Here is a 12,793-nt window from a genome sequence, read left to right on the forward strand (position 1 = left end):
GCTGAGTGGGTGTGAGAGGGGTGTCTGTGGGAGCATGTTCATGTTTCCCAGCAATGCGGCAGCTTATGTGTGTGTGTGTGCGTATGTGGTCTGTCTGTCTTCAAGGGTGGGTGTTTGTGTCCCTGAGTGTGTCGGGGCTTTATCTCTGTGAACATGTCCATGTGGCCTAGCAATGTGGCAGCCCATATGTTGGGGTTCTTTGCGCATCCTATGAGCGCCCTGGTTTACACAGCCTTAGAAGACGGTGACATTGGAGTTCTGAGTTAGACCTGAGTTAGACCTGGTGGTAGGCCAAAGTCTGGAAAAACCTATGCTTGTGCTGTCAGGAACACATCACTAAAATGTTACAGACTCGGCATTAAATAAGCTCTGTGAAAGCCAAGGCAATAAGGACTCGAAACTCATCACTTCCGGGTGTCTCTATGGATGAGCTGGACTCAGGAGAGGCTTCACATCTATGGCACTGTGTTTGTGTGTGAGCGGGGGAACCCTGCACTGTGCTTATCACATGCCCCTCCCAGCTCCCCACGTGGGGATACCATGTGGCTGTGAATGAGCGGCAAGAGCAATAACATCACAGCAAGTGGCAAATGCAACTCTTCACAGGGCAAAAAAAAAATGTGAGGCCAGCATTGTGGTGTAGTGGTTGGTTAAACTACCACCTGCAATGCTAGCATCCCATCTAGGTACAGGTTCAAGTCCCGAATGCTCCACTTTCAATCCAGCTCCCTGGTAATGCACCTGGCAAAGCAGTAGAAGAAGGCCCAAGTGCTTGGAGCCTTATGAAAGCAAGATGAAGCTTCTGGGTTTATCCTGGCCAATACCTGGCTACTGTGGCCATGGAGAATAAACCAGTGGATGGAGAATCTTGATCTCTTCCTTCTCTGTAACTCTGCCTTTCAAATAAATAAGATAAATCTTCTTTTATTTGAGAACTGGGGCCCAGCGTGGTAATTGAGTGGTTAAAATCCTTGCTTTGCACGCGTCGGGATTATGTATGGGTGCCAGTTCACATCCTGGTGGCCCTACTTCCCATCCAGCTCCCTGCTTGTGGCCTGGGAAGGCAGTCGAGAATGGCCCAAAGTCTTGGGACTCTGCACCCATGTGGGAGACCCAGAAGCTCCTGGCTCCTGGTTTTGGATAAGTGGAGCTCTGCCATTGCAGCTGCTTGGGGAATGAATCATCGAATGGAAGATCTTCTTCTCTGTCTCTCCTCCTCTCCGTATATCTGACTTTCCAATAAAAATAAAATAATTTTTTTTAAAATTGAGAACATACAAGAATGCAACTACTTGCAGGCTGACAGCATGGCTCACAGGCTAATCCTGCATATACAAGAGTCAGCATCCAATACAGGCTCTGGTTCCTGTCCCAGCTGCTCGGCTTCGAATCTAGCTCCCTGCTTATGGCCTTGAAAAGCAACAAAAGATTGTCCAAATCCTTTGAACACTGCACCCACATGGGAGACCCAAAGGAAGCTCCTGGCTCCTGGCTCCTGGCTACTGGCTCCTGGCTCCTGTCTATGAATGGGCTCAACTCCAGCCACTGCAGCTATTTGGGGAGTAAGCCAGTAGATGGAAGATTTTTCCCTCTCTGTCTCTCTTTCTCTCTGAAAATCTGCCTTTCAGATAGAAAATAAAGTACATATATGTTTAAAAGCATGCAAAAACTTTTATCTCATTCAGCAAAGTCACATTTGTCTGTTGACAAAGGAGTGGGGTCCTGCCTCCCTGTGGTTTTCACAGCTTCACGTTTGTCTTACTCATTTATGCAGATCTCAGTATCAACCCACATGCATGTTGAAAACACACTCATCGATCAGCAGCAGCCTCAGGTCAGCTACAAATGCAATAGGTCAACCAGAATCAATGAAAACAATTGGCAAGAATTAATTGGCCACCTGAGATTTGCGATCAGGAGCTTTGCGATCAGGGATTTGCTGTATATGAAGTATCTGCTTTTGGGGGATAATTTATAACAAGTACATGGGCATCAATGTCCACCTTCTAAGGGGGGCTGGTTAGTCCTCATCTGTCAGGCATGGCACAGGCAGATGTAACCTTGACTCTGGCCATGGCCTAGAATAGGAGGTTGTCCAAGCCCGGAAGCCTTAAGCACATACATATGAACAGGTTCAGAAGTGTGTGTATAACAACACACAATGTGCTTCCAAATTTTGAATGTTGTGCAATGCCTTTCTGCCCTAGCCCATTCCATTCTATGAACTGCTGTCATCATCACTAAATTAATTTGACAAATGACTAATGGGTTACAACCAGTTGTTTGGGGGCAGAGGGTGGCAGTGGGGAGGAAATACCAGCAAATGTGACAATCAGGTGACTTTCAGCCAGAGATGATCTGTCCCCCAGAGGCCTGAGTCCAGATGACACACTCGGCAAATATGCATCATGGCACAGCAGGTTCCTCAACACACAGCCTGCTCAGTGTCAACAGCAGGTGAGGTCACTAACAAGTCCAGCTCAGACCTCATCACCTCTCCCAGATGGTGCCCAGTCCCCTTGCTCAGCTCCCTGCCACCACCCGACCTGGGGTCAGTCACTAGCCATCACCGGAAGGGACATACCCCCACCTCCCACCTGCCCAGCTACTCCCCAGCTTCATGCCACAGCTACCCTTTTCTTGGCTAATCAAAGGCTAGAGACACGTGTTGTTCAACTTTGAACTCCAGCCATCCCCCATCTTAGCCTCACCTGGGGTTTCCAATCTCAGATCAGATTTGTCATAAACCCACCAAGGGCTTGCTGAGTGGCTGGGGAAGGTTGGGAGGTGGGTAGGTGCAGACCCCTGTGTGGTCTTGTACACATCTTGCTGAGCTGCCCCCTGCCCACCCACGAGATCAGCTGTAGCACTGTAGAGATTCAGGCTCCAGAATCCTCTCCATCTGAGGGTTCAATGTCCTCACCCCTGCTCCCTGCCATGCTCCTCTGTAGGGCAACTGTGAAGCCTCACCTGGGCCCCAGGGTGATCCTTCTGCCTTAAACAGTCCTCTGGGCCCCAAAAACCACACCCACCATGTACCTGCTGTGAGCCATGGGCAAGCAGGGCCCCTCTAGGCTTTAAAGCTTCTCATCTTGAGAAGGAACCCCGTGACTACGTGGATCAGACACCTTGATGCCTGCAGAGCAGAGTCTCTGCAGCCCTGGCCCTCCCCTGCTTATCACTGCCCTGACCAAGGGCACATGCATTTCCTTTTCCAAAGTTGAAAGTGGACTCTGGCCACTTGAGATTCTATCTCCATGGACCCCAGACTCTGCTGTCCTGTATCCTTCCCTCTGCCGACTCCCCAGAGTTCCTCCTTCCCATGCCCCCCAGGCTCAGCTCAGTGTGCCTGGGTACCATGCTGTTATTCCCTGGCTCCTGCCAGGGACTGGGGGCATCAGGGCTCCTGACCTCACAGTGGACTGAAGTTTTTTATTTGGTTAACCAGTAGCCAGAGCAGCCAGCCGGGCTGGCCCCATGACCACTGCCACCCTCTGTGCTGCCGGAGGGATGGCCCCATGCAGCACACCTTTGCCCAGCCTGGCCTGACAGCCCTGCTGGTGCTACTGACCTCCAAAATTCAGCCACCAGAAACTGCTTGGAATCTGTTCACTCCCACAGTCACGGCCATGGGTCTCAGTGTGGTCACTTGTGAGCAGAGAGGGACTCAGTCCATGGGCATGGCAGCCAGCCGGTCCACTGTTCAGAGCTGTCTTTCCATGGCTCTGTGCTCCACTGCACGGGGAGTTCCCTGGGAGCTGGGACCTTCACCACTCCTTTTGGGATGTCCCCTCCTGGCCAAGCCTCCAGGAACAGGTTTCCCTCTATGTCCCACATGGGTGACTAGTAAGCCTGCCTCCCCCAGGGCCTGTTGTGCATCCAGCTCAGTTTGAAGGGCTGCATGTTTTTTAGCCAGGTTCAGCCTCCCAACAGCCCTGTTATAGAATAACCGCTTTCACTCCATGTCACAGATGAGAAAGTTGAGCCTCAAGAACCTTGCCAGATCTTCCACAGCTAGCCGGTAGAGGAGTTGAAACCAGAGCTCTGGCGAGTTGGGCTATTGTATAAACACTTCCCCATTAACAAACACTAGGATTTTTTCCTGTCATTCTCAGCTCAGCCAAGGCACTCTTAGCTCTGTCACAGAATGAGGGAAATGGTAGGAGCTGGTGAGAGTTTTTACAGGAACTTATGCCCCGGATGACTTGTGCCTGGCTTTAAGGGTTCCCTGGAGGTGGAAGGAATATTCTTTCCAAAAATGAAATCGGAGGCAGGTGTTATGGAGCAGTGCGTTAAGCTGCTGCCTGTAACAGCAGCACTCTATATCTGGGAGCCAGCTGGAGTCCCAGTTGCTCCGCTTCCCATCTAATGAGCCTTGTAAATAAACAGAATATGGTTCAAGTGCTTGGGCCCCTGCTACCCAGGAGCTTCTGGCTTTAACCTGGTCCAGCCCTGGCCTTTGGGGCCATTTGGGAAACAAACAAATGGATGGCAGATCTATCACCCTGTCTTTCAAATAAATAAAAACAAAACTAACAGTTCCAATTTCTTGAAGGCTTACCACATACTGGACCTTGGTTAAGGTTCTCATAGACATTATCTCACTTAGCCCTTTTTAAAATTCATGCCACTACATGAAATATTCCCACTACACAGATGAGAAGATTGAGGTTGTAGAATGGTTAAGTAAAAGCCCGGAGTCACTTAGTGACAGTGGCAGAGCAGGAATCTGAACCCTTAGTGCATTTTCTAAAATGAAATATGTCCAGGCACGCAGGTATGTAGCAACATTGATAAGGATCTTGTGACTGGGGTCATGGGAGTGGGCAGTAACTCCTGTTTTCCCTGGATCAACCAGCAGCAAACTCAGGCCTGCTGAGCTGGACACATCTGTGATGGAGGTGCGCCTGGGGCAGGGAACAAGAGGACCCTTTCAGGGGACACTGCAAAGCAGTTACAGACCCCAGGGCATCAGAGGCCATCAGGCTGAGATGAGATCTCCCAGTCTTATCACAGATTCCTGCCTCCTGGCTGTCTGTTTTAGGATGTGCACAACACCCTCATTGACCTGTTTCCCCTCAGAACAGTGCCACCATCGCTCAGGGCACTGTAGTGACACCTGACCAGGGTCCCACTGCCACCTTCTCCATCTGTGACTGCAGGGATAGTTCTAGAAATCACATCTGAGCCTACCACTGTCCCCTCATTGCCACAGCCCTTCCCCTCTCCCTAGCCAGGCAACCTCCATGGAAATGCCCAGTTTCAAGTCCTCAACCCTTCCCAGGACTCTCCGTGCACCTGCCTCTGCCCGCCGCCCCCTCCCCCCCGCCAGCCTCTGCTCCCCTGGAGCTGCAGGTAACTCTCACTGAGATCTATCTGTGTTCTTGGGGCTCCCTGATTCTCTGGTTCTCCTCAGCACCCCTCCATGCGCTAAACAGGTGCTGTGACAATGCACAGTGATGGTTCCACGTTTTGTTACATTTTGGAATAGCTCTTGGATCTTGAACACTTAAAGGCTGCAGCAAGAATCCTAAATTCCGGCCCTCTCATCTCCGATCCTTCCACATTGTTTCCTTGTGGGACCACAAGCCGTGGGCCCAACCTCCTTAGAACCAGAATGGTCATCATCCAAAAGATGTTGGGAAAATGACCTTGACTGGGAGGAGAGGAAACTGCCACCCTTGGCACGAATGCAAATGAGTACGGTCCATGAGGGGAATGATGTGGCGGCTCCTCCAGAAATGAAAGATGGCATTGCCAAAGGAGTTACCTCCTGCGCTAAAGGGATTCTCCGCAGAAAACAACACTGGTCCAGTCAAGAGCTCACCATCCCTATGGTTACTGCAGCACTGTGCACTGTGCTCATGGTGTGGAATCAACCCAAAGGCCCAGGAATGGATAGACGGATGGATGAAGAAAATGCAGCCCAGCACTCCCTGGAGCCCTACTCAGCCCTAAAAAACAAGAGAAACCCCGTTGTCCAGGATGTCTTGGCTAACCCTAGGTGACATTATGCCAAGGGCACCCCACCCAGCCCAGAAATACCAAGGTGGCAGCACCCCTGTAATGGGCGGAACCTTGAAAATGGCGGCTCTCCCAAAAGTAGAGAGTGAAACAGTGGCAGGTCCTGGAGTCGGTGGAGGGGAAAAGAGAGGCTGAACAGGTTTGGGTGCTCAGCCTTCACACAGTGAGGGAAAGGAGAAAGCTGGGGGGGGGGTGGGGGGTGCAGAGAAGGTGACTAAAGTTAGTGAGACACATCATGTAAGCATGACCTATCACTAACAGTACCAATGGCTTGACGTCTTCCCATGTACTGGACCTTGGCTAAAGTTCTCATAGATATTATCTCACTTAGCTCTTTCAAAATCCATGCCACATGAGTGGGTCTGGGCAGTGGAGATGATGAATCCTATTCCCCTATGGTTTCTCAGTGTGAGCTGCAGCTGTGTCAGCACATATCACACCATAAATACGTACATATTATTAAAAGTTGTTTAGAGAAAAAGCTGTAGGTCAGTTGGGACAGAGGCCATGCCTCTACTCAACAAGCCAGGCAATTCTGGCCACAGACTGCCAAGGCACAAATGGAACCCAGGGCCCCTGCTACCCTCCCAGACTCTGCCTGCTCCCCTGTGGCCCTGATTCAAGAACCTGGGCAGCCCATTTGCCAGCCCAGAAGCCTCCATGTGGCTCCTTACCTGCTAAACCATGCCATTCTCCCAGTCTTTGTTACTCATCACCCCTCAAAGAGAACAGCGGATGGCAGGGAACCCGCCATGTACCAGCCCCGTCACTCCCAGCTCACCTGGAATCAGCCTCGAGCATTTTGGGGGGGCCACTGTGTCGTAGCCTGGGTGAGCAGTGTGCTGACCGCTGAAGCTTCTCTGATCCCTCTCTGGGCTCTGGGTTATTACAGCTTCCGACCAGCCGGTGTCCCAGCTGGCTCTCTTCAACGGCACCCGAAACTTCAACGAACAGGCAAGTGGCCAGGCAAATATTTACCCAAGAAGGGAAAGCAGGTGACAGACACCTGGCTCATGTCAGCACACGGTGACTTTTCTCTTGCTCCCAGTCTTATCACACCGCAGCTGCAGGGACTTCTCCGCATTTCCTCGGTCCTGGAATCCTACTGTCCCCTTCAGGCACCTGCTGCTGGCACTTTGCCCAGCGGCCATGGCCCCTCTGGCCAGCTGTAAAAATGAATACAGGCAATAAATCAGGACTCTGCCTCCAATCAGTCTATTAGGATCCTTGGCCGCCAGAATCTCTCAGGCAATAAGGCAGCCCATCTGCCCAGGAGCAGGGAGCAGAGACAAGTTTCACACCAAACTGCAAGCCCATGGCAGAGCCAGCCGCCTGCCCGCCAGATATTGCTGCTCCCCTTTCAGAAAGTTCATCTGTGGCCTGGAAAGCCCTTGCCAGCCATCCTGTCATCGAATAGCAAGAACCAGAGAAGGCTTCACCAACAGATAGTGGTGGGAGGGATGTGCATGCCTCTGGAGCAGCACGATGGTGTGGCATATCTGGTCAAGCAGTCACTTACAGTGCCAGAATTCCATAAGGGTGCTGATTCGTGTCCCAGCTGCTCCACTTCCCATCTAGTTTCCTACTAATGGCCTGGAAAACATATCCCACATGTTTGATTCCCTCCACTCATATGGCAGACTCAGATGAAACTCCTGGCTTCTGCCACTAGGGGGAGTGAAACAGCAGTAGAAGATCTCTTTACTTCACTCTCTGGAATTCTGTCTTTGCAAAGAGTGAAGCTACCCAGTACACTCCTCCTGGGTCTTCCCCTTCTCCCAGACTGTCTTGGTAGCCCTACTTAGCTGGGCCTCCCATGATCTTAGTGACTTGAGCCCCACTTGTATCTTCCCAGAAGATTCTAGATTAGGTTTAACACTGGGGAAAAGTCCACAGGCAAACTAGGACTAACTGCTCTGGCTCTATGCACTCTCTCACAGCCCCCCACCTCACAAATTCACTCAGCTCACAGATATTTACAAAGCACCTGCAAACCAGGGATTGTGACTCCGAGGACAGGTGCTCCTGGGTCACTTCTTGTTCCCACTTGCCAGGCAGGCCAAGATCCTAGCTGGAGTGCCATTTCTATCATGTTTCTAGGCAGTAAGCTGGTGTTTGGCAGTCTCACCAAGCTGTGGCAAGTGACCAGGGCCTCGGGGTGGGGATGCCTCTCCACGGGGACAGGCAGTGGCAGCAGATGGCATCCTGTCAGGGCCATTTGGGAGCATCAAGTGGAGTCCCTTGAGATTGGAAGCCCTCAACTTTTCCAGAAAGTAGAGCCATGGGCAAAACACCTAGAACCCTAGATCCTCAGCCCAGCTGTGTGGCTGTGACAGTGTGAATGTGATTTGCCCCCTACACTTAGACTGACGCATGAGCACCACTATGGTGATGTTGGAAGGTGGCTTTCAGGGATGATGGGGGTCACGAAGAAGAGCTGGTGCCTTCCTCACCCTCGTGGGATTGGGTTGGTTACCAAGAATTCAGTCACCAAGCAGGCCACCCACGCCTTGGGATTCGGCCATCTTGCCCCCGGGCAGCACTAGGCTCTCATCAGAAGTCCATGATGCTGGCACTGCCATCCTGAACGACTCAGGATCCAGGGTCGTGAGCCAAAATGAGCCTCGATTCTGTTACACTGCCAGAAAACGGGATCGAGACCACCAGTGGCTGCCTCTGACCTCCCGCCCCCAGCAGACATCTGCCCCTGAGCCTTCTGTGATTTATGTGTGTCCCTCTCTCCCCTCCTCCTGGCTAACAGCACCTCTGCCCAGCACCTGTGGCCCATGATAGAAACAAAATGTGTGTTCAGTGGATGTTGGGGGAAGTTACTTGTGGTTCTGTAATTCCTGCGTTTCCCACAAGGTGGCGGTGTCCCACTCACCCATGGCCACCGCATACACCTTGCATAGCAGAGGAAGCTTTGAGAAAAGATGCTGAAGAGCGGGGAGTAGCATAAGGGCTTTCCTCAAAGGTTTTGGGTGGCCCTTCCGCCTCCCCATTAAAGCACCATTGCACAGGCAGCAGTACGGCCTGGTTTACCACGGCTAGGCCTGGGTCCCCCCACCTCCAAACTGTTGGCCCTTCCTGATCTCACCTCAAACCCACCCTCCTCTCCATACAGCACTGCTAAAGGCTGGCTGGGCTGTCTCCACCCTCCTGCCTGTACCCTGGTCTCTCTGGGCCCCTGCCTCCACATGCTCCCAACCAACACCTGTGGCTCTTTCAGAATCTTTCAGGAGATCTTCTTCCACGCTGAGCTACCTTCGTGCAGTCACACAGTCCAAAGAAACTGCTTCTTTGCCCACATTTTCCTGAGCACATGGCTGATGCAACTGGTATTCTTGTGCTCAGTATAGGCCTGGAACCCAGTTGGAATGGCTGAAGGAGCAGCAGGCAGCTCAAGGCAGTGAGGGGAGAGCACCACCAACCAGCCAGCCACACTTGGTGTTGCCCACAGCTTAGGCAGGCATCCAGCCCTCTGGCTCAGCAGAGACCTGCGGTTGTGTAGAAAGGAGCTGGGCTGAGGGTGGGTTGCAGGAAGTATTGGCTTCCCCCATAAGAGACCAGGTCATGCTGTCATCTAAGCATACGAACTTTCTGCTGGCAAGATGACATCTCTTCAGGTCATTTGCAAGGGAACAGTGGTGTAGAACATTCTATGAGCTTCTATGGGCCCCTCCTCTAAGTGTTGTTGAGTCTGCAGGTTGCCACATGTCGATGGCTGAAGAACTAGGAAGCAGCTCTCAGGTGGGAACCCTGTGGGCTGACCTGGCTCCCTCAGGGGAACCCTTCGGGCAGAGTCACCACATGCTGTGGTACACAGCCCTTCCCCCCAAGATGCTGGCCTTCCTGTCAGTTCAGTGATCTCTGGCTCTAGATTAGGTCTGAAAATTGGCAGGAGATTGGCTGTGCACTGCAGTAGCTTGAATCCAGCATTTGGACACTGAACTTGGAATTGTCCCTGCTGCTTCAAGCAGGTGATTCTTCAGTGGGGGGCCCCAGGTACAGCATGCCTAGAGGTACCTACCTACTTCACACCCACTTCACCATCCTGTCCACTGCGACCTTCGTGTGCTGCTACAGTTGGGACTGGCATTGGGGTACAGCAGGTTAAGCTGCCACTCATGATGCCAGCATCCTGTGTCAGAGCACGGGTTCAAGTCCCGGTTGCTCTGCTTCTGACCCAGCTCCCTGTTAATGCACTGGGAAAGCAGCAGATGGCCCGAGGACTTGGGGCCACTGCCACCCTCACGGGAGACTGGGACAGAGTTCCAGGATCCCAGCTTCAGTTGGGGCTGCCATTAGGGGAGTGAAGCAGCCTGTGGAAGATCTCTGTTTCTCTGCTGCTCTTCCTTTCTAATACATAAGTCCTAGAAGACAACGCTGACTGTAGGTCCTAGATCAACACACAGTCTTCTGCTGCATCTATTCTCCAGATTGCCATAACAGAACACAGCAACACCTAGCATGCCTTTGGCATGGAAACGCCATGTCCCTAGTCAGGCCTTATGTCTGCCCACATAGGAGCACAGGAGGCTCCCATGCCCACTGAGAGCCCAGTGGCCTTGGAAGGGAGGTTTGGGAGGTCTTTCCCTGGAGACATTACTACAGAGGAGCTTCACAGCCACTGTGGGTGTGGGGAGTTCAGGTTAAGGGTCTGAGAATGGCAGCCTCGCCTGAGTCTGTGCCGATGTCCCTGTTTCAAGCCTTCATTTCTCATTGCTTCCTAAGTGATGCCCTAACCACCACAAAAGAAATGAGCAAGGCTGCAAGTTCAATGTAGCTAATCCTGCAGCTGCAAGAGATGTTTTTGATAATACTGTGTTTTTTTAAGAGTTGCCTGTTTGAAAGTCAGAGAGAGAAAGAATTTTCTATCTGCTGGTTCATGCCCCAGATGGTCACAATGACCATAGTCCAGCCAGGTTGAAGCCCTCTAGCCCCAGCCATCACTTACAAGGCTACTCCAGAAGTCCCAGTCCTCCAACTAAGCCCCCACGTGTGTCTGAATCCAGGCCATGAGCACAGAGGGAGGAAACTCCTGTCCATCCTTGCTGTATGACCCAGCCAGTGCCTGGGACCTTACCACCTACCAGACATACCAGGCCCACCTCCTCCTCCCCTGCTGGGAGACCACCACTTCTCTTTTCCCATCATCCTGTGAGACAGTGTTAATTGCCACCCTGAGATATTTCTCAGGGTGGAGGAGGAGGAGGGCAGGCAATCAGAAGAGGAACCAGACACTGTCGATCACCTTCAGATCAGGGCAAGTTTTCCTGCCCGGGGGCCTTTGATGTCACTGTTCCCGCACCTGCCACAGCGTTCCTCTTACTCCCTAAGGAGAACGCACATAAGATGCAAATGGGCCATCAAACCACTGTGCCTCCCAGCAGCATGAGTTCACCAGAATTTCCTAACAATGACCAGGTTCCTTCAAGGTCTGCAATAAGAGCAGGCAAATCTTCACTGGGGAAAGTCACTTTCAAGCGCATTTTGTCTAGGCCAGCTCTTGGCAGAGTGGTGGTGGGAGTATCAAGGTCAAGCATCATACCATGGGAGTGGTGGCTTCGTCACAGGGTCAGCTACACACCGCTAACGTTTAGAGGACTAGGAAAGGCATCCCTGCCAAGCAGCCAGAGTTGATTCCCCCCAGCTTTCCCATTCGGTTTTGTTCTGTTCATGCCATATTTTCTCCATATTGAGAAATGGTCTTACCTTCTAGTATGTGTGCCTGTTACCAGACAAAAGAGCCAGTCCCTTATGGTCCAGCACCGGGCAGTCGATTCACCGGAGCCTAGCGCTGGAAGGAGAAGAAGATTCACTTCAAGAAGCCGACAGTCCCTAGGAATTGCTGAGCCCTGGATCTAAAACATGCTCTTTCCCTCTGACAGGCTGCACAAAGGGTTTTTAAAGCCCAGGGGAGGTTGCAGGTGGAGGTTAGACAAACCGTCAAGTTCATTCACTGGACAATTAAGCAGCCCCTCGGGCTGTTTCGAACATGCTCCATTTGCACCAACCGCAAAATCCAAGGGGCGGCCAGGCGGAGGCTGGTCCACAGTGGAGCTCAGTGCCGCCAGTTGCCAGCTGCGCACTGCCTCCCCGGCTGGCCGTGGGGTCGGCCCTGCCAGGCCTCTCCTCTGCAGGCTCCTGGAACTCCAAGACGACGTGGACGTGGAGTGGACATCGAGTGAAATATGGCGACTCTAAGGGAAGAGCTGCTGCAAGCAAGTCAGCCAAGCTGTGGCCTCCACCTCCAGGAACTAAAGAAACACAAAGGATAAGACAAAGAGGGGAGGCTGCCGAGCCTGCCTGCAGCAGGGGTGGGACTCCGTGGGCTGCTAGTTGCTAAACCCTGAGTGTGTGCATTTCTCATCCAGCTGGCATCAAATCACTATTTAGAGCAACAAAAGGATGGAAAAAACACAAGTTTTTGTGCCACTATTTCTGTGTAAAATTACCTGGACCAAGGCTATCACTCCACAGGAGCAAAGTCTTGTCAGTAGTTTATCACAATCAAGTCACTGTACCCAAGAAATACCATGCCTTTGTATGGCACCAGGACACACACAGAGCCAACTTCCCACCAATGGCACCAGAAACGCCATGTCAGCAGATGGTCAGAGATGGGGAGACTATGCAAAATAGGAGGAAGAGTCAAGGACACGGTAAAGCGTACCCCACGGGACTACATGCACATGCTTTAAAGGGTGGGGCTCTGTATTCACACCTGCTTTTTTAAAAAAAGTGTATTTATTTGAAAGACAGAAGG

The 12,793-nt window shown here is 52.0% G+C and overlaps 1 protein-coding gene across 1 annotated transcript in view; it reads right to left on the reverse strand.

Annotated features, from left to right (window-relative positions):
- LOC101536565 (stimulated by retinoic acid gene 6 protein-like) overlaps nt 1–7,072 on the reverse strand; it is a 38,563-nt gene extending 31,491 nt beyond the window's left edge. Inside the window, exon 1 of the mRNA XM_058672703.1 lies at nt 6,806–7,072. Within this exon, the coding sequence (XP_058528686.1) occupies nt 6,806–6,825 (20 nt within the window). The 5' untranslated portion in view covers nt 6,826–7,072. The remainder of the gene's footprint in view (nt 1–6,805) is intronic.
- Between the last annotated feature and the right edge of the window lie 5,721 nt (nt 7,073–12,793).

The sequence above is a fragment of the Ochotona princeps genome, chromosome 14 (assembly GCF_030435755.1).
Source record: "Ochotona princeps isolate mOchPri1 chromosome 14, mOchPri1.hap1, whole genome shotgun sequence".
In the NCBI taxonomy this organism is placed as follows: domain Eukaryota; kingdom Metazoa; phylum Chordata; class Mammalia; order Lagomorpha; family Ochotonidae; genus Ochotona; species Ochotona princeps.